The sequence below is a fragment of the Artemia franciscana genome, chromosome 19 (assembly GCF_032884065.1).
Source record: "Artemia franciscana chromosome 19, ASM3288406v1, whole genome shotgun sequence".
Taxonomy (NCBI): domain Eukaryota; kingdom Metazoa; phylum Arthropoda; class Branchiopoda; order Anostraca; family Artemiidae; genus Artemia; species Artemia franciscana.
In genome coordinates, this window is record NC_088881.1 from 27588162 (window position 1) to 27611175 (window position 23014).

The 23014-nt window shown below is 34.7% G+C and overlaps 1 protein-coding gene across 1 annotated transcript in view; it reads left to right on the top strand.

Annotated features, from left to right (window-relative positions):
* The window catches only part of LOC136039508 (dnaJ homolog subfamily C member 1-like), a 48854-nt gene extending 37036 nt beyond the window's left edge, over positions 1-11818 (top strand). The window contains exons 5-7 of the mRNA XM_065723297.1: positions 1588-1767; positions 8212-8476; positions 11590-11818. Of these exons, the coding sequence (XP_065579369.1) occupies positions 1588-1767; positions 8212-8476; positions 11590-11727 (583 nt within the window). The 3' untranslated portion in view covers positions 11728-11818. The remainder of the gene's footprint in view (positions 1-1587; positions 1768-8211; positions 8477-11589) is intronic.
* Positions 11819-23014: the final 11196 nt, after the last annotated feature.

Below are 23014 nucleotides of genomic sequence, written 5' to 3' on the forward strand. Positions count from 1 at the left end.
ATGAGGTCAGGGGCTCTAGTGGAATTCGTGTCAGGGACTAAGCTCGTGTAGTCAGAACAAGGGGCTGGGGTCATATCCATCTGTTTCATATGCAAGGACATTTAATTGAGCAGGCACTTGGGGAAACTCTAAACAGCAGTAACCAAGTAGCGGTTGAGATTGGTTTTAACTGGAGGAATAGAGAGAGATGAGGTTATTTTTGCAGGGATATGGTACGAAGAGTCCCCGTTGAGTGGGCTCATAAGAAGGCGGGAAAGGATAGATGGAAGGGTTTGAAAATGCTGGAAAACAGACGGAAGGATGATTTTGAGGGCGGGTGGGCTTATCTTGGAAAAAGAAGGGAGGGGTATGAAGGTGGATATGGAGGCGGGGATATCCTTTGGATAGGTACTCGATCGGAAAGGACGGGAGGACTCTTGGCGGGATGACTCTTGGGCTTTCTTGTGTACGAGCGATGGTCTAAAAAATGATTACTAACATTCGCAGAATTAAGGTGGCTTCTGGGCAGCAACGTTTTGTGGAACGATCCTTAATGTGGAATTTAATATGAGCCTTTGCACAGTCAAAGCATCTTCACTTGAATTTTTTTTTTCAGATATCAACATGGGGTATTTACACAGATTTTTTGTACAACAGCTAAAAGCATAAAATTTACAAATGTGTAGGTATTTACAATTACTAGACATCTACTGTCTAAAAAGCTAAAGTACGCATTAGGTTGATTACACTTAAAAATCACTTTTTTTTATTTTTAAAAGAATTAAAAAAATTAAAATTAAAGCATTTAAATTTAATTCAAAAAAATTAAAAATCACTGAACTCATTTTTTTGAATATTTGATTGCATTGGGTGAGAATTTCGAAGTTCGACTTGGTTGTCAATTTTTAAAGATGTGTCATTAACACTGGATTTCAAGAATAAATCATCTTTAGTTAAAACAAGGCGTAACCTTTTTAATCCCTTGAGAAAATTATGACGAAAGCATGAATTTTGTGGGTTTTATTGAGTGCATAATTTGAAATCATCCGCTACCCCGCTATCTAGCGACTGCTGAGGAAGATTGCATTTTTTCTTCTCCTGTTCCTTCCTAGCTATGGAGCCTTGTGGGAAAGGCTATGTTGAAGTTGCTTTTGTTGTTGTAATTTTTTTTTTTTCAAATAGACCAACCCAGCACTCAGAAAGATAAAAATAGAGTATAGAGAAATATTTCAAGATAGAAAAACGAAGAAAATGGAAATAGAAATAGAAATTAAAAAAATATCTAGTGAAAACCAAAGGAATGGCAGACAGGATAACCGAATCTCCAAAAGGTGCTGAATGGGGGAAATAGAGGTTTTGCCAAGATTGTAACGTAGGATGATTAAAAGCTATTATTTACCTAAAATCATACTAAAGAAAAGAAATCCCACCCTGTCTCTTTTTTCTCTCTTATCCTTCCCTCTTTTTTCTCATCTTTCCTTTTCTTTTTCTTTCTTTTTTTCTGGCTGTTCTTCATTTTGTCCGTCTTGATTATTTGTTTGTTTGTTGGTTTTGTATTCAGTGCTCAGTCCTACTGTAGACCAGAGCCTGTTAGACCTATTTCTTTAGACCCGAGCCTGTTATAAGTGGTGGGTTTTGGACAGACGAGGATATTGCAGAGTTGGTAAAGCTCATGAAGAAATACCCACCGGGGGTTCCAGCGAGATGGGAAAAAATTGCTGAGGTTATGAACAGGACCGTTGCTGAAATCACCAAAATCGCATACCGAGAAAAAAATAATATTCATAGGTAAGTGCCTAATTGTAGTTACCACATATTTTTTGGAAGGGGTAGATGATAAAACAAAGTTTTATTTGATAACTTGAATAAGTTCCCAGAAATTTAGGATCTTGCGGGGAGGGTGGGTCCGTTTAAATTGGAAGTGTCTCAGAAAATCCAATTAACAAGTTTAGGAATTTCATAAATGTAACGAAGTTAGCAGCGTCTATTGGGGGGGGGTAAACGTTTCCCCTTGGATTTTGAAAAAAAATGCCTTTTTTGAGGAGAGGAGTATTCTAATTTTAAAATATCTTTTTTGGTATAGCTCTGTTTTGGTTTTCTTTGGTGTGATCCTTGAATAGGTCTGTAAATCAATTTGCCAATTCCATTAAGCTATTATTTTAATTATGAATATTAAATAAATTAACAACTTTTAATGCATTCAAGTCTTTTGATCCAGATGCCTCTAGAATGTCCTTCATATTTTAGCTTTTTGTAGTAATAAAGGGCTCAGTTCCAGTACTCAGTTACCACTGGGTTTTAGAACTAAGTTCCAGAACTTGAGTTCTAGTTGTGTTTGACAACTCAATTATCGTTAATATTCATTAATTTATTTTTGTTTCCTTCAGCCTAAAATGGCAGACAAAAACCAATTTATACACAAAAGTATTTATAGTACATAAAAAGGGCCGATATTGTGGTATATTTCGAACTAGAAGGAATGCAAACCGTTTACAATTGAGTATTATCCACTGCCTCGGAACGGAAATAATTAATTATAATTATTTATAATTGAATTTTGGAATGCACCCAAACGCTGTAATCATGTTCACATATTCTAAAAAAAATCCATTTTGTTGCTTCAGTCAACTGTGAGTAGCAGGCACCCTACGGTTCCATAATTCACAAGTAAGTATGTCATCGGGAAAACAATTAAAAAAAATAATTAGTAAAATTAATTCAAAAAAATTCAAATAAAAAATGAATAATCATATATTAATTCATAGATCAATTATAGGGTTGATTAATTTTGTTATAAATATTTTAAAACCAATTATAATTTTTAGATAGCCTAAATAAATATGTTTAAAGATAAATTGGTATTTTTAATATAAATTGATACTTTAAAGATAAGTAGATATTTTTAGATTAATTAGATATTACTAGAATAATTGGATTAAATAGATAGATAGTTTGATTAGATAGATAGATTGCTTAGAGAGATCAATTATAAATTAGTTCATAGATTGAAGAAGAAGAAGAAGAAGAAAAAGAAATTTATTTAATACATAATTCAATACAAAATACAATACAAAATGGAAATACAATACACGTATTCCCCCTCGGAATGCTCCATGGCCAGGGATATAAGGGGGATAATCACGTCATCTATATGATTCAGCAAAATATAATATCGAATAGATGGAAGAGACAAGTATTGGCAGGGTGCCAATACTCTTTTCTAATATAGCCCTACCCTTAAATAGTATATTTCTCCATTGTTTTTCCTAACTGACAAAGTAACCGCACCTGCATGAAATAGGGTGTTTATTTTTTATTCCTAGAAGAAGAAAAATTTTATTCAATACAATACAATATACAATACAAAATGGAAATGCAATACATTTATTCCCCCTCGAAAGGCTCCATGGCCAGGGATACAAGGGGGATAATCACGTCATCTATATTGTTTTTCCTATCTGACAAAGTAACTGCACCTGCATCAAATGGGGTGTTTATTCTTTATTCTTAGAAGAAGAAGAATTTTATTCAATACAATACAAAGTTTAATTCAAAATACAATACAAAATGGAAATACAATACATTTATCCCCCTCGAGGCTCCACGGCCAGGGATACAAAGGGGATAATCCCGTCATCTATATAACTCAGCAAAATAAAATATCAAATAGATGGCGGAGACAAGTATTGGCAGGATGACAATACTCTTTTCAAATATAGTTCTACCCTTAAATAATATATTTCTCCTCCGACGCAGGGACCTCAGTAGTCAAGAAGCGTCGTTAATTAAAAAAAAAAAAAAAAAAAAATTTCTCCTTTGCTTTTCCTATCTGACAAAGTAACCGCACCTGTATGAAACGGGCCTTTTATTCTTTATTCTTAGAGGAAGAAGAATTTTATTCAATACAATACAAAATTCAATACAAAATATAAAATGGAAATTCAATGCACTTATTCCCCCTCGGAAGGCTCCATGACCTGGGATTATGATTAATAACTAATCATAAATTAATTCAAGTAAAACCTTATTCATTAAAATTAATTTTTCTATTTTCGCTTGTTTATAGACATTATTGACATATTCGTTTTAAATTCTTTTGTATTGTGCTGTTCATTTTGAAATCCTATGGCCAGGTACATGAGAAACTGATAAAAGAGGAAACGTTTGTGCTTTGACATGGCTTTAATAGGTTTGTCATGTTCAATATCATAATGTGTTTAATGTGTAACACGTTTAACGCTGTGTTTAACGTAATCATATGTTAACTTGTGTAATAACTAAATTCATTAACATGGCTTTAAACAGGTTTTTTTTTTTAACACAGGTTTAATAAAAAATTATAAAAAAATATAATTTTTTTATAATTTAAAAAAAATTAAAAAATTTAAATTATAAAATTTTAATAATAAAAAACAGGTTTAATAAAAAAAACTACCGCCACTGCTGGTGCAGCCTTATTCACTAAATCTAAAAACAAAAAAACTCAAAACGCTAAAGGTACAATAGGCATTAGGCGACTATCTGTCACTATACTCAAAAAAGGAGAGGGGCTTTTTCTCGAAAGAAATGTGGTAAATGCTTACCCTTACCTTTTTTTTGTTAGTTTGTAAGATTTTAATTTATTGAAACTTGGATTTTAATGAAAGATTGAAGTTTTATCTAGTCTTGACTGGAGTTTTCTGAATGTAAACACTTTTTTTTTACTTTAATGGATTTTAGGTAGAATCAAATCAATCTGCCGAACACAGAATAATTCAAAAAATTTAATTTTATTTTAGTCTATTTTAAATTTATCTATTTGTTAATGTATAAAATTGAAATTTATTGATTTCAATTAGTATGTATTAAAAAAAATTTAAGTTTTCATTTTAGTTTAATTTCTAAAAAAAATTTATTGGTAAACAGTTTTTTTCAGATTTTTTTCTTTATATTTTTTGCTTTTCAAGATTAACTCTAGGACCAAATTAGTCTCCAGAACATAGGATAGAATTCATTTATTGTAATTTATTCTAGGTTTTTATATTTGCTGGTTGAAATTCTCTGATCGTAGGCAAATTGTTTTTATTTTTTTACTTTTTGTATTTTAGTTAACCTCAAATATTAGTTTGCAGAGCATTAATAAACTTTATTTATTTGTTTTATTTTTAATTTATGTCTATTTAGTTCCGAATTAATATTTATTCATTTCATTTACTATTAAAAAAAATTTTGATTTCTGCTCATTTTTCAATTATTAAAATTTTGAATCTTAATAAAAGGTCAGAGGTTCATTGGATCCAAACTGAATTTTTTTAAATGCAAGGAGACTGTTATAAACAGGAAGGGTGAGTGAAAGCACAAGATGGCTGGCCCTCAACCCTCTCTTGCACTTCCTGGTTAAAGGGCCAAGAAACGGAGATCGCCACCACCGGAAAAGACTGTAAAGTCCGGTGCTACATCCTTTACCTTTTAACTTGCTTTGACAAACGGATAAAGGAGCAGACTTGGCGCTTTGCCAGGGATAAAAAAATGCTAGTGGCGATGTTTTTTGAGTAGAATTAGAAAAAAAATTAATTATAATGTCTTTGATGCCACTTCTTTGAGTGCAATCAAACTTGTCATCGTACTGATCATATGATCATACTGTCATACTGATCATACTGTCATACTGACCTTGACTGATCGTATATCAAATAATAAGCTCTATGGTTAGATCTATCTCTAAGATAATAATGGACGAAAGGTTAAGATGGCTTGGCCACGCTTTATGGATAAAGGATGGCAGATTGCCAAAAATTGTGGCTTTTGGCCATTCATCTGAGGCCAAACAAGAAGCAGGTCGCCCCTAAATTGGGTTGAGGAGGGGTTATAAAAATGATTCACAGGAGGCTGGAGCTCCATGTGAGTTGGTAAAGAGTGTATTCTGAATAGATTTAGTTTTGAGAAGTGTGTGCAATGGTGTTGTCCTCAGGTGACTTGGTGATCCAGTGAGTTGTGCTTTTCGGTTATTCATCTGGGGCCTAATAAAAAGAGCCTGTCCTCTTATAGGATGAGAAGAGGTTATAGGGAAGGATTTAAAGGAAATAAGAACTTGATGGGAGAAGATAAAACCTGAAGCTTTGAACAGATCGGATGGAGGAGGAAGTGTAATTTTTTCTCTATTTTTCAGATATAAAAATAGGGCTAAAACATTGGTTTCAAACTTACTTTTTCCTTATAAATCCATTTTATCAATGTTATATAATTCACAAGCTTTGATTTGTCAAGATTAAGTTGAATAAAATAAAAATTCAAAGCAATTTCTCCATTTTCCTATCTGCCATGTTTCTTCTTTTGGCTTCGATATTTTTCAACATATAGGTGAAACAGCAGTTTTTATGGCACTTAAATAGTGCCATAGAAATATATAATAGAAAATAAAGGCCACAAAAATACACGAAAAACGGCTTGACAAAACGTAATCTATGCCCTTATAGAAATACGACGCTTGGTAACTTCGGAATATTGGTAACAGTGCTCAATCAAAGAAGAAAAGCGGTTGCTATATAATAACAAGTGTCTGTTTGCTTAAAATGTAAACAAAACGAGAACAAAGGATGAATACCCAGAGGGGTTGAAATACAAATTCACAAGCTTCAAAGTTCAAGTAAGCCGTACCACACACTAAGGAAAGCCACTTAAAATGACACTACTACTACTACTACTACTAACAACTCACCGCAGCCCCAAGCCGCCTGAGGCCAACACTGCTATGTACGCTCCTCCTCCATCCCAATCTATTCAAAACCTCCCTTTTTACATCCTCTTAGGAAGTTCCATTTCCTTTAAATCTTTCTCTATGACATCCTCCCACTCCAGACGAGGACGACCTTCTTTCCGTTTAGCCCTAGACGGTTGGCCGAAAAGGACAATCTTCGGCAATCTGTTATCCTTCATCCGCAGAACGTGCCCTAGCCATCTCAACCTTTCTTTCACACCTAGGATAAATATAAGTAAAAAATAATCAACATAGAATAGGAGAATGTCTTTGTCTCACAAATTTGGCCTGTGATCCTGTGTTTAATTTTCACATCAACGAGTCGCTGTTGTAGGTGATTAATCAATATGTGCCGTATTTCTAAACTTATCATAGTTACTCAAACTTTTCATCCTATTATCGAAATTATTCAAAAATTATAGCAAACAGTTACAATAGAAAACCTCGAATTTGTAGTTTGCCTTCGTGGAATGTCGAGACACTTCTTATGTCTACTACTGCGTTTGTGGAAATCAAGTTTTAAAGGAAAACTTCGGTAGAAAAATTTTCGGGAAAAAACAATATGCAGGATATTAAAACATAAATACTATTGTATAGAAATCTCAAAGTCTCCGATGAAAATAAGATCCTTGCCACTCAGAACAATAAAAGTATCAAAAATACAGGTAGACGTGTTCTGGTCTCCATGCTACCATGCAAACACAACACAGTACAAACATGTACTGTTTCATGTACATGACATGTACTGACAAACCTAACATGTACTGATAAAATGTACATGTACTCTACAAACATGTACTGTTTCTTTCACGTCACCGGTAGTATCCTAAGGTGCTTAGAGTAGTCGCCTCTAGCTATTCAGGTCAGTGCTTCCACTTTCCTGGCATAGTCCCCCTTAATTTCTCGAAAAGAAACGTGGGTTCTCCGAAAACTAACGCTCGTTAAATATACGAGCGTGAACATAAAATAAAAATGTTAGTTTTTTACGTTAATTTTTAGGGAGATTTCTGGAGACCCAATTTTCATTCGATTAGAGAAAACCCCTAAAAAATTTGGTGGTTTGGGTAGTAGAAGGTCTGGTCCAAGTGTTTGATTTCCCCCATTCTTATTATATGCATAGTGGCTGTTCATCTGCTCGTATATTCCAGTGCTTTTTCCTCAAGGGCGTATCCAGGATTTTGTTCGTGGGGAGGTGGGCTGGGGGGTATTCTTTATGGGGCGAGGTACGGAAAAACTTAAAAAACGCATTAAAAATTTGTTTATATGTACTTTTGTTAAGTTTTTACGAGTCGGAAAAAAATTTCGGGGGGTGATCAAACTCCGGTCCCCCACCTCTGGATACGGCCTTGCTTTTTCTGTATTATCCTGCATCTATTCAGTTATTAAATATGAAAATATGCAAACCCTTTTAGCTGATTCTTACCGAAATCTGTGTGATCCTTTAATTGCGTTACAAATCAGTTGGTTGGCTGATTCTGATTATTTCTATTTTTAAGGTCAGAGGCTAGATTTGAAAATGCTGCTGAAGATAAGTGTAACCAGCCTAATGAGGAAAAAGAAGACGAAACTGCATTAGTCAAGAAAAAAGTTAAAACCAAAGGGGGCAAGTTCGCTCAAGAGGCGTTGTCAAGTGATGCAGCAGCAGATTGTAATTGGAGTCAAAAGCAGCAAAAAGCGTTAGAAACCGCCCTTGGTCAGTATCCAAAGGGCTCTTTAGAAAGATGGGACAAAGTCGCCAAGGCGGTTCCAGGAAAAACGAAGGTAATGGGATTTCAATGGCAATTTCTCTCATTAGCCATTTTTTAAAACGTGTTTTTTGGGTTGGGGGGGGGGTTCATTCTCTACTAGGTTGCAGCTACAGCCACAACCATCATTTTTAATCACACACTGGAAAAAGTCTTCGGTTTTTTCTTAACTGGATTTAGTTAATTCAATGGTTTGAACTTGAATTATTTTAATGACCGTAGAAATTTTAGTCTGTTATTTCATAATATTCTGCTACGGTCAAATTTACCTAGATTCAAGACATTCATTTATAATTTGGATAATTTTTACATGTATCGCCTGATTGTAAACATTATTGGTTGAGTTTGTCTTACGCCCTTATATAATTTTTGGAACGATTTCAACCTTTTTCTTAAGGTGCGTCGACAGTGCTGAGTGAATTATTTGGAAGCAAGCAGAAGAGGGGAGAGAACCTGTCGGAAGCGCCGCATAGGTACCTGCCGGTTTTAATTAGCCTTAAATTGCAGGGGACAGGTGAGCAGATCTCGACGCTTCTCTTGCTCCTGGTCATCTCTCTACGGCTATTCGACCTTCTTTCTAATTAAGTCAGATACCTGTTGTATGTTTATTTGCTACATACAATGCGGATCCAGCAGCTTGTATGGTCTCCATACAATCTTGAACTTTTTACGCCGTGCCCGGGCTGTGGGGAATGTTCACGCCGGTATTGCGAAAACTGATGCGGACTTTTTTTTTAGCACTGATTTGTTTAATGAAAGAAAAGACATTATTGTAGAATTATGCAACCTGCACGAATCGCCCAAGGGACCGAACTGAAGCTGCAGATAACTGTTTGAACATGCTTAAAATTCCTGAAAAGTTTAAGTTTCTTGCTGTAAGATCCTGACGAATTACTAGTTATCGTAGGGGAATCAAGTGCTACGCTTACTCGCAAAGTTAACGAACTATGTGTCAAATTCGATAATCACGTCCTGTGGAAGTGCAACCCGTTGCCACTTTGTCTCAAGCCCCCACAGTCATCCAAACCCTCTTTTTGCCGTTATATTAAAGAATCCATCTAAAGAGCTGAACCACCTCAAGGACTGCAAAACTTTTATTGATAACTTGTGTGATGACTCGAAGTTGACGATAACTGAGCTTAGACCGGGAAAAGATACTTGGCATCTCGTCGTAAGTGATAAAAATGAAGCTATTGCTGTAGCTGATGCTATCAAATCAAAGGACCAATCGCTAAGACTACAGCTAAAAGTCCCAGTGTATTGTGGAATTGCCTGTTTCGTTCCTAATAGTGTTACTGACGGTCAGTTGCAGAACTTGATAACTAATTATACCGAAGTCTCCCGTATCGGCAAAACTAGGTCCTGTAAGCTTCAGTTTTTTTCTCGAGGAGACTTGTTAGCAGCCATTTCCGTGCAGCCATTTATCAGTGATAATCGAGTATGAGCGAATCCGCATCGAGAAGTTTTTCCCTCTTCCTCCTCGCTGTTTTTTGGACATTCGACCAAGCTGGAAACACCCTGTCAAAATAAAATGCAGTGTGCGCTGTGCAACCAGGCTGACCATGGTTGCACAACCAGGCTGACCTTGTTACAGCTACAAATGTCTTGTCGAAAATACGACTGCTATAGCTATCTTGAGTGTTTTGTTGTGACTTCAATCATAATACAAGAGGCGGATGGTTGCCCCAGATCTGTTTTGTCACTTACGAACCAAACATCTTTTTTTGTATTCAAGATTGAATTTGCCCTCTTCCAGTATTATGCGGTCATTGTCTACTATATAATGAGACACTAGAACCTTAATGTTTGCAATCAAAGGATTCTTTGCCCATCTTTTTTGTGATAATTTGCTTTATATTTTAGAACTTGGGAAAAAATTTAGAATAAATAGCCACAAAAGAGATATCGCTCTTTACTATGTCTTTGCTATGGTATAGGCTGGCTCTAAAATACAAAATACCCATGAAGCAAACCGTGGTTACAACGGCAACGGCAACCTTGTAAAGGACGAATCTTGACCAATAGTAACCCAAAATTAACTTTTTTGAGGCTACATCAGATTAAAATAAAAAAGACACCATTAGTATCCCCATGGCCGAACATCCCGGACATGGAACTTTCAGTCCCGTGGCATTAACAAAAAGAAAAATCGCTTTTTTGTATGGGAAGCAGTGACATGGCCTCTTTTTCTTCAACTGCTATCGGGACGTTGGAACATCACAAAAAGCTTTTTAAGTGCTTATGTTAAAGGAAATTTCTACATGTACTTGCTTTTGTATTTAAAAAAGAACATATTGTTTAAAAAAAGTCAAATTCTATGAACATTTTTGACTAAGTTGTGCATAAACACAACTTAGTCTTTTCCAGTACATAAAGGTAAAAAAAAGTAAAGAATACGGCATGGGACTTTACAGTCCCTACCGGCGGTGCTGATCTCTGTTTCTCGGCCCTTCAGCCAGGAAATGCAATGGGGGGTTGGGGGGGCAACCATCCTGTGCTTTCGCACACCCTTCCTGTTTACTTTCCCCAGATTTCTCCCGATACCCATATAGAGCTGGGTTGACTCTGGCTGAGCTTACAGAGTCACGTCACTGACCCTCGTCCCGATCTAAATAATTGGGTACACTAGGATTCGAACCCTTGCCTTCTCAGACAAAGGATCCTGAATCCAGTACATAAGCGCGAAGCTTTTATTTATCATAAACAAATATCTCTTGCAGGACTAATTTGTTATTCAACCGTAGTCAGAAATAGGAGGGGAACGAATATTTTCCCATTTGAAGACACTTTTAATATCGAAAAATGTGAAATTCTCCTTCAGGACCAAAATTTAGTGATATTCTCTTTACGAACTGAAATTCTCTTTCCGAATCGAAATTCAATTCTTGTCATAACCGAGCGGAAATCTTTCGTTGGCGTTTCCCGTTCACATCTGAAAACTAGGTCTTAGTGCAAAAAAGGGGGACACTGGGAAGTATTATGTGCTATAATAGACCTGGGAACTCAGCAGTCTGGTGAGCCAAAAGTGGGCTTTTAATTCGAGTTGGGCTATATCTGAAGGCTCTGGGGTTTATTCTTGGCATGTGGTTTGTGTCTTTAGTGTCACTCTATAAGTTTATTTGTTTACAGGAAGAATGTATGCTTCGGATCAGATATTTGGCAGAATTGATTCGAAAGAAGAAAGAGGAGGAAGAAGAAGAGAGAAAAGTCAACGAAAGTCTACAAGAAGATGAAAACATGAAAGAATCTCAATCAGATGAATCTTGAGCTATTCTACAACTAGGAACATTTTTTTTTAATTCAACTAGGCTCTTTTATTACTTATTTTGTGATGGAGTAAATCGTTGGTAACTTTTCATTTTTTTTTTTATGTTTTTTTTTTAAGATCACTGCAGCTCTTTGCTCGTCAAAAATCAAATCCTTAACGTGCTTGATTAGATGAAATCTAATGAAATCCAATATCTTGGCACTAGAACATCGTACAGAGCTGTTTAATGACTCATTTTAAATGAAATTGATGTGTTAAAAACTTTTTGTAATTGAAAATATATTTTGATAATGTGATTATTTTTTTTACGAAAAACTGAATTTTTCTATAACATATTTTGTAGCTCATGTTATTTTTTAGAGAGAGAGCAAACATTTATTATTAAACCAAAACAAAAACAATAATAACAGCCACTCCGAGAAATAAAAAAATTATCCGAGGGGGTGACAAAAATAATTAGAAAATAATAAAAGACAAAGAAAAGGAAAATTATAAAACCAATAATACGGCCTAATTGGCACGAAAAGCTTTACAGCAAACAAATTCGAAAACACTAATAAATCATACCCTTAGAGGCCAGAACAAATTACTGAATTAGTTATTTACACCTCCCCCCCCCCAAAAAAAAAACATACAAAAGAACTAAGATTCATGCTTAGTGAAAAGGATTTCTTTTATTTAAAAAAAAAAAAGACATATCACTATCATTTTTTAAACTCTGGTCAGTATTATTCCAACTTCTAATCCCCCTATGAAGCACAGAAAACGTCGACTGGGTTGAAACAGTCAGGGATTATTAATTTCCCCATAAGCTCGAGTGCCATAATTGTGGATCATGGATCTCAAAATAACTAAACTGTCAAAATATGAAAGATTTGTACCCTGATGTGGCCTAAAAATAAACAAAAGTGTGTATAACTCTCGTAGTCCAGAGGCTGGTAGTATCGTTATTCGCTCGTAGACGTTCCCCACCGAATCGCGGGGTTGTAGGCCAACCAACAAACGAACAGCATTGTTTTGAAGAACTCGTACAGACCGGACAACGGAAGTAAATGCAAACGCTACTACAATACAGAAGATGTGGATGGACAAGGGAAAAATAAAGGAGGCGTAGGACATATGCAGGGAAAATGCTTAAGTTTCTCATTTTACCTAAATTAATCGATAAGGTACTATAAAGCACGATAAAGCATCGATAAAGCACGCTTTAAAATTCCACAATGTGTAACAATTTCATTAATCCATGGATAAAAACGGTAGATCGAGAAAAAATGACAAATTTTGCCAAAATTAATTTTAAGCCTATTTGCGATCAACCAAGAATGTAACCTATCCACATTATCTTTCAACGATGTCAGGAATAATTTTCCCGTCTTTGCTGATAGCCACTGTGTCATCCACAAATAATGACACAGTTTCATTCCGGAGACTATTAGTCATGTCACTAAGGCTAAAACAGTAATTTTTGAGACAATTAGGCATATCATTAATAAACAAAAGGAAAAGAATGAGGCAAATAACAGATCCCTGCGGGACACCACAACTGACTGGGCGCAATTCAGATTTTAAGTAATTTCTCTCTACAAACTGGTACCGGTTACTCAGGAAATTCCGTAGAAAATCAAGAGCTTTATCTTGGATTCCATAAACTTTACACTTTTCCAAGAGTAAACCATGGTTAACTTAATCAAAAGCCTTCATTAGGTCTAGAAATACTGCAGCAACCTTTAGTCCTTTGTTTAAAGCCATATTAATAATACTTGTCAAAATATCAATGCATCCTCCGTTTTCCTATTCCTTCGGAATCCAAAGTGATTAATATTGAGAAGATTAAACTTCTCAAGACTTCAAGATGCATCAGTTCACGGCGTAGACAATGGCCCAAATCCTCATCGTGGCGGAGAGGTAGAAGCGGCACAATATTGAGTGCTAGGCGAATACATAAAGGGTGTCAGAACGCTGGGACTTTGTTGGTCAAATAAATCCCCAAGAAACATACATGCGTTACGAGAGATAATAACGGACCTACTGTTCATAATAGTGGCGGCCCAGGACATGATAATGTATTTCTTATGTGCTACGGGACATAATAACGGACATAACAGGGACGAACACAGTACATAATGACGATTTAATGGATTATAATAACGGATATACTTGACAAAACAGGGACGGTTACAGGGCATTATAGCCGACAAAACAGGGACAGACACAGGATACAATAACACATTTGTATGTGTTTTGGGACATACACGAACGTACTGGCCCTAACAGCGACGGACACTCACGTGGTAAAGCATTTTTTGTGCTTTATGGGATATAATAACGGACATTTAGGACATAACAGGAGGTAGAAACGGCACCAATATTGAGTGCTAGGCGAACACGTAAAGGGTGCCAGAACGCTGGGGCTTTGTTGGTCAAATAAATCCCCAAGAAACATCCACGATCATGCCAAATGTAAATAATGCATTATAGGGCATAAAAACGGATATACATGACAAAGTAGGGATGGACACAGGACATAATAACCCATTTTGTATGTGTTACGGGAGATAATAACGGACCTACTATTCATAATAGTGGCGGCCCAGGACATGATAATGTATTTCTTATGTGCTACAAGACTAATAACGGACATAACAGGGACGAACACAGTATATAATGACGAGTTACTGGATTATAATAACGGATATACTTGACAAAACAGGGACGGTAACAGGGCACTACATGGCATTATAGCCGACAAAACAGGGACGGACACAGGATACAATAACACATTTGTATGTGTTTTGGGACATACACGAACGTACTGGCCCTAACAGCGACGGACACTCACGTGATAAAGCATTTTTTGTGCTTTATGGGATATAATAACGGACATTTAGGACATAACAGGAACGGACATTAGTCAGGTTGATGAACTAAAATTAGTTCCTATGTACTTTATTTAGTGTTTCACGCAATGATTTTTCTTCTGGTGGTTCTTGATTTAACTCTCTTGCTACAAAATTTCTGTTAGGATTTAACTTTGATTAATATTCTGAACCTGCAAGAAGTCCTAACAGTTCAATCCATATTGTTTAGCTTAGAAGTCTAAGGTTTCCTTAACTATTAACGAAACTAAGACCTTGCTTTATTTAAATTGTTATTTAAGGTCCTTAAACTAAGGAATATAAGTCCTTAAACTAATGAATATAAGTCCTAATTTGTCTTTTCTCAAAGTTGATGAAGTTCATTTTTATAATTTATTTTTATATTTTCATAACTAAATTTTAATTGTTATTTTTATTTTATTTATATTCTTATAGCTAAACTTGGTCGAAGCTCATGATCAAAGCTTTCGAGCATACGAGCACTTACTTTGAATCATTACGATAAATGTACCAAAATGTACGATAAATGCACATTTACATTGGCTCGTTATAAAATAAGAACGTTTGGTTTTATTTCCAAAATATGGTATGTATTGCAATGAAAACATCTGCTGAAATATTTGCAGAATTTCATTCTCCATCTACCGAATTTTTGGGGAGAATCTTAGAAATTCTGCGTATTTTCGGAAGGACAAGATGGAAAATCTGCTCTCCTGGTGGTTGCCTTGCATTAGTCTAAATAGGGATATAATTTCAAAGATCTTTAGTTTACTGCATGTAATATATCTCTGGATGGATAAATATCGATGTACAGATTTTAGTCAGCATCCGCAAGATTTTTGCAGAGAATCCTAGAAATTATGCGTATTTTCGGTAGGACAAGATGGAATACTGGTCTCCTGGGCGTTGCCGTGCATTAGTCTAGATAGGGATATAATTTCAAAGATCTTTAGTTTACTGCATGTAATATATCTCAGGATAATTATCTATGTACAGATAAATATCTATTTTCAGATTTTAGTCAGCATCCGCAAGATTTTTGCAGAGAATCCTAGAAATTATGCGTATTTTCGGTAGGACAAGATGGAAATACTGGTCTCCTGGGGGTTGCCGTGCATTAGTCTAGACAGGAATATAATTTCAAAGATCTTTAGTTTACTGCATGTAATATATCTCAGGATAATTATCTCTGTACGGATAAATATCTATCTACAGATAGATATTTATCCGTACCGTGAAGTTTTCCGTGTCCGTCAGTCAGTATCCGTGAAGTTTTTGCTTAAAATCCTAGAGATTCGACAGATTTAAGATGGAAACACTGCTCTCTCGGTGTGTGTCTTGCATTAAAACAGAAACTGAATGATAGTATGACCTTTTTTAATTTTGCAGTAACGATCGTGTAATAGGATACCTTTTGGCGAGAGTCAAATTTAGCCAAATTTTCACCAGATTTAGTGATCATATAGCTCGAAATTGATTCATTTGGTTCAAAATTAGATCATTTGGCTTAAAATTGGATCACTTGGCTCAAAATGGGATCATTTGGCTCAAAACTGGCTTGTTTTGCTCAATTTAGTGATCAGCTATCTTTAAAAGCAGTCTACCAATAGAAGAAATCCCCAGAAGGCCATCGTTAAACCTCCAAAATGGTTTGCTGTCGTTTTATATTGTAAGATCAATGAAAATAAAAATACAATAATAAATACGTTTATCGCCATAGTATCACCGAACTGACAGTGGACTTTATGCGACAAGCAAATATAACACACTACAAAATGTACAAATATAAAAAACGAATTATCAAAATTTTGAACAGTGTTTCCAAAAGTTTTTTTTATTTTAGAACTCCACAGAAGCCGATAGATACCGTTTTTATTCCTTTCGGAGTGGAGGAAAAAGAAATCGGTGACATACCGACGTTACTCCTGCTTCAGGAATATGAACCTTGTATACCACAATCTATAAGATAATTAAATTAGTATATTTGCATGAAAAGAGGATTAAATTGGAAGGATAAAAGTAATCACATTTTTTTCAGATTGATAATGCTATCTTATTTTCTGTAGTTTGTAAGGAGACTTGCAATTTTGCGTTTGGGGGGAGTGGGGACAACATTCTTTCTCCTTTTTCTCACCGAAATGTGTCTGGACTATGGTTTTGTTTTCTTTTTTATACCTTTCGTTGAATAGGTTCTTTCACTAGTACTTGGTATGTCTTACAAAAGAGCGAAGAACTATTTTCAAATAGTTCAACCCTAAGTTAGATTTTAATGAATATTCTTTTATTTTGAGCGATGTAAAGTAAAAAGCGTTGTATCTCCTATGTATTTTGTTCGCAGGAGTCTGTGTATATAAGAGATGATTGCAGAAAATTGAGTAAGGGCCCTTTTAATCGCTTATTCCTAGTTACCTATATACTTAGGTCCAGGACATCCTCGTGGTAGGAAAAGGTACTTCAATCTATCAGATGGTGTAATGGCAAGTGAGTTATCTTAACTATGAAGTAATCCTCTTTTGTCATTGTGTTGCCTGTTTCGTGGATGGAAAGATCCTTAAAGGAAGATTTAATGATGACAGCGCGGCTCTATTCTTAAATCTAGTTCAATGTAGTCCTATCTCAATTTTAAGGGCCAAGACTGTTCGGACGGCAATCGGGTGGATTAGAATTTCAAGATATATACTTTGGTCAAAACTAGCCTACCCATTGCGCGTTTCTGCGATCTGAAATGATAAAAATGCAAGTAGAACTTCCCCTAGGCAGAAAACTCTCCCCATGTATTAATAGTAATCGCATTTTTAAATTCAAAAATACTGAACAGTTCTCCCTCTAGAAAATTCCCCCGTGCTGAACCCCTCTTCCACCGAAAATTCCCTTGTGATGAACCCCTCCCCCACCGAAAATTCCCCCTGGAAAAATTTTCACACTTGTAATATAACGCTAGTATTTTTAAACTTAAAATTGAAAAAATGGTTTGGATTATTAACTTACTCGTCGGGCGATGTTGGGTAATTAGTATCCAGAAAATAGGAATAATTCGAACGAAAGCTACTGTCGAGCGAAAGCAGTTGTGTTCGAACAAAATATATTTTAGTATAATGGTACCTATGTTACACCTTATGGACATCAAAGTCTCGGAAGTTTTTTAAATGGGTACGTTTGGAGGGTGCAAAGTGGGGCTGTAGCATCTGTAGGAACCCTCCATCCCAAAATGACTCATAAGCATGGTTTACCCCTGGTCATTGACTCATGACTGTTCTGCGGTCACTACGGGAATGGTCTTAAATGATTAAATTCTACTGCTTGAATATGATTCATATCACACTATGACTGTACTTATCTGAAAGATGCTGATTGCATAATCACTAGTCACTTATTTCTAAATGACTATAATTTGCTTCTAGTGATTCCTACTAGTGAATGGTGTTACTTTTTCAGCAAAGTTGGTATTTAAGCCTTTTGGGCTTGCTAATTTCAAATATAAGGCCAATTTAGGAATTTAGAAGAATTCCTAAATCAATTCAGTTCATAATTTTCCAGTTCAATAATTTTTCTCTCTCTTTTTTAATTCTATCCTAATTTGTATGTCTCTCTTCTCTTCTTTTAAAATAATTTTCAGGTATGTGTTAAATCTCCTTCTAAATCTTCTATCTGTTAAATATCCTATCTTTTAAATGTCCTTGTCCTTGTCTATTTTTTAAATGTCCTTGTCTTGTTACAGTGTTTTTTTGTTTTTTTTTGTATATATTTTATAAAAGTGCTTTATTCTTGTTTCTTGTGGTCCATTACAAGCAAAGCTTCTTGGGCCTAGTAACCGCTTTACTTTTGTAATAGTTTTATTTTAGTATTAATAAATTGATTGAATAATATAAAAAAAAATAAACATAGACTTCTTAAGTCAATTGCGGGATCACTTGGAATGGTTATATATGACCAAATTCTATTGCTTGAGTATGATTAATGTTGCATCGTGACTATACTTAGTTAAAAGATGCTAATCGTATAATCACTAATGATATCTATCTAAATGGTTTTTAGCAAGGTTGGCATATAAGAGTCTCTGAGCTTTTTGATAACAAATCTGAGAATAACATTGAAATCTAGAAATCCAAAATGAAAAAATGCCAGTTACATAGTTTGCACATGCGTACACGGGTCCGAGACAAAGGGAAGGGGGTTTAGATGATTTTTTTCAACAGAAGAGAAAGCGAACATATGTAAAATGATAAATGTCATTAAACATTGCTAGCATAAGTGCCTTTTTGTGTTATCGATTTTTTACCATGTTTTTACAATTTTGCAATATCCATTTATTTTGTTTATTTATTTTTGTATATTTCTTTTTTAGAGAATTGACAAGAATCAAGAAACTGAAGGCCCGTATTGTGGTCTTGGGCAACATCATGGTTCTCTTATTAAATAACACTGACAAATTAAGAAGCTATGTGAGGTTACTTCAAATACTTGATGGCATTGAGATGACATTTTTCTAAAAGATGAACTAAAAAAAACTTTCTGAAAAAGATTTTTTTCGAAAAAATTGTAAAGAGCCAAAGTCCTATGATAATTAGAACTCAAGATGTACTATTAGATTATAAATGGAACCCAAAACAAACTGAAATTAAATTAAATTTGTCAAATATAAAGATAACATATACTGATATAAATGAATGAATAATTCTTAAAATAGGTTTAACTTTAATTTAATATTCGATTCAAGCTTAAAACGAACAAAAATTGTTACAAACAAGATTTTGGCTACCGCCCCCTCCCCTTTCCCTAACCGTAATAGTTCTAAGGCCTATTGTGTCAGTTGCATTTTATTGAAAATACTATGTATTTTGAACATTGTGCTTTAGTTTTTCGAAACATTGACAACAAATAAAAAACAAATCACTATAATAATCAAGACGACTGGAAAGTACTGATTGAAATGAATAGAATATTTGTCGTATTAATCCCAGAAAAGCCATTAATTTTCAGTGATAATTTCAATATCCAATCTAATGGGTTCCCTCCAAAGTTTCTCCGCCACCTTTTCCATATGAAGTGGCTTTGTGAAATAAAAATCAAATAAATAATATATTGAATAAAAAAAGAAAATATATCGAAGCCTTATAGCCGGTTTCTACTAACAGCGCTAGCTTACCCACCACTAAACCGTATTAAGCTGACCTACTAGCCCACATTCGTTCTCAGTCTCACTTAGCTCAAAGCTTTAATTTTCGCCACCTTCCAAGAAGTTTATAAGGAATTAGATCAACTAACGATAAAGTCCCCTGATAATATAGTCTATGCCTATCCTAGGGCGCCCTGTCCATCTTTTGCCTTTAAAAGATTTTCCTCTTTTGAATTCTTTGTGTTTCCTGATATTTTTCCCCTCTTTTATTACTATTTTCTTATTTCAAATTTCCTAAACTTGATATAAATTACTTAATTAAGTAAATCACAAAAGACGTTCTAGTCTTTGAAAGGCATAGAGGGCGTTAGCCTCGCTCATGTTTGTGGAAGTTTTTTTCGTTTTTAAGCCTGATTCAATTGTTAATTGAAATTTCTGTTCCATTCGGCTTTCATTTATTTATCGACAGTGATACTTGTTTCACGCTTCAATCTCAATTTGGTTTTGTTGGTTTAATGTGTCCCTTTACTTTTCTTTGAAGAACTTTTTTTGTGGAAAAGTTTTCTGAATTAATTAAAATTAAGAAGGGTGTCGTCTCTATGCATAAAAATTACCACTGTTATCACCGTGGATGTCAGTGTTATTATGGTAATTTACCGGCTTTTCTTCTTGTCTTTCCAAAAGTTTTTCAATTGAAGAAAGAAACAACCATCTTGTGTCTTGGTTATTTTACATTTTTGCTGTATCACTTCATGTCGATATTCTAGTGTTAGTTTGCATACTTTTTTTTTCTTCTCTTCCAGAAACTTCTAACTGAAAAAGAAAACAAAAAGTTGTGGAAAACAATTTCAATTGAAGAAAGAAAAAACCATCTTGTGTCTTAGTTATTTTACATTTTTGCTGTATCACTTCATGTCGATATTCTAGTGTTAGTTTGCATACTTTTCTTTCTTTTCTTCCAAAAACTTTTAACTGAAAAAGAAAACAAAAAGTTGTGGAAAACAATTTCAATTGAAGAAAGAAAAAAAATCCTGTGTCTTGGTTATTTTACATTTTTGCTGTATCACTTCATGTCGATATTCTAGTGTTAGTGCATACTTTTCTTTCTTTTCTTCCAAAAACTTTTAACTGAAAAAGAAAACAAAAAGTTGTGAAAAACGATTTCAATCGAAGAAAGAAAAAACCATGCTGTGTCTTGGTTATTTTGAATTTTAGCTGTACCACTTCATGTCGATATTCTAGTGTTAGTTCGCACACTTTTCTTTCTGTTCTTCCAAAAGCTGTTTTTGCTTCCACTTGATTTTGTTTCCTTTCTTCTACTGTCTTCCACTTGATCCATTCTCTCTTTATCTAACATCACTACACTGTCATTTTTTCCCAGTCTAAGTGACTTCGTCTTCTTCACGTTAATTTTCAGATTTACTTTTGTGCTCTTAGCCATCAAAACGTCTAAAAAAAATCATTTCGATTATTTGGGATATTCAAATTGTTTGCTTAATCTATCTGTAGGAAAATCCTAGCTCCCCATTTGATGTCATGTTGTACAATATCCTTTTTTGTATTCCCCAGGACAGAATTCGTCAAAATAATTTAAATAAACAAGGATATTACACAACCTGGTCTAATTCCTGATTCCACACTGATACTTTTGAAATGACGCTACCCAAGTAGCAGAAATTTTCACTCATAATTTTAATAGCTATATTATTTTTATTTCGCAAAGAGATACGTACAAAAAACGTGGTAGCAAATCGAATCTGATCGTGATAAAACCCAAAACGCTTTCAGTGAGTATTGAAAGCATATACAGGAAGTAAAGAGCAAATTTGAAACTCAAAATGAAATTGCTCCTTTGCCGTTTATACAGCATATAACTGCAAAACTTAACTCAAATAAAATAACATGCGATATTTCTCACGTGTTTTCATACTCCCAAAAAGCTTGTACTTTGCTGAAAATACAAAACTGCATATTCTCTTAAGGGCATAAAAGTCCCAAATTACCAGTCTCAGATACAATCCCACTTTGTTACTATAGGACCTAAAGTGTGTTTCTTCTTCTTCTTTCTCTTGGGGTTGGTGAGAAGACGTTTTTGTATTTTCTTATCATGGTAATCAAATTCTGGGTCCGATTTTATTTTATTTTTCTTAGTGTGGAGACGTTCGCTACCCATCACCAGAATCAAATTTTGAGCTTTACAGGTTGTTGCTGCTGCTGAGCTCGAATTCGGGGTTCCACTAACTGCGTTTAGTAACCTATCAGACGCATGGGGAAGCGCTCGAAAACCGATCGGTACCTTGGGAAAGCCGATCGGTTTTGGGGCTAGGAGTTTTTCTCGTTTCCCTATGGTACCTATCGGTTTTCCATTTGTCGTCGAGCAAAAATGGGCAAGCATTTTTGAAAACAGAAAGCATGTCAATTGTTAACTATGTAAGAGTTGGAGATTTGGTGGTTCTTGTTTATAAGCACCATCTCTTGAACAATACGAGCTTTGCTCTATACAAAGTAAACAAGAGAAAGGAGGATATGTGGTAAGAAATAGAATTTCAAGTATATATTATCTGTGTTTTTCGGAAAAATCTTGCACCTTTTGTTTCAATACTTTTTCTATCATACCGATATGCTTTTCACATCGGTTTTCCTATACATCTGAACCTGGCATAAGGCTTTCTCAAAATTTTCCTACATAACTTCACTCTTATAAGTCTATAGATAAAAAGTAGCATAGCTTTATTAGACGAACAACAATATAAAATAGAAAGATCAAAAACGAGATATTAACAAAATAAAAACATGAAATGTCAAAAAAAAATTAAAGAAGAAGCAATCAAACAACCAAAAGCAGCAAGTATAGGCTACAGACACAAAAACATGTAAATCTTGAATAAGAGGGTAAATAATTTCTAATTAATAAATAATTTATAGAAATGGCGAATAGTTGTTTCATGCCACGTTTCGTCTCTCCTTTAAGGTTTACCATTGAATATCTTTATTAGCTTGACCTCTTAACAATACACTCCTTTTTTTAATGTTTACATCTTTTCACCAGTACACTCTCAAAATCTATTTCATTCCTCTTTCTATTTAATGATGGAACATTTTCCACATTATTGTTGTCACTTTTTTCCAACATACCTGCAAATTGTTTGGGAGACAAATTTAGTTCGAGAAATTCCAATTGTTTTTCATAAATCAAGTAAGACTCTAAGCAACTTGGTATGTCCAAACTCTTCATACATTTATATATTGTGGATAAATCCGTTTTTTGCTTGATTATCTGTCGACATGTGTCTT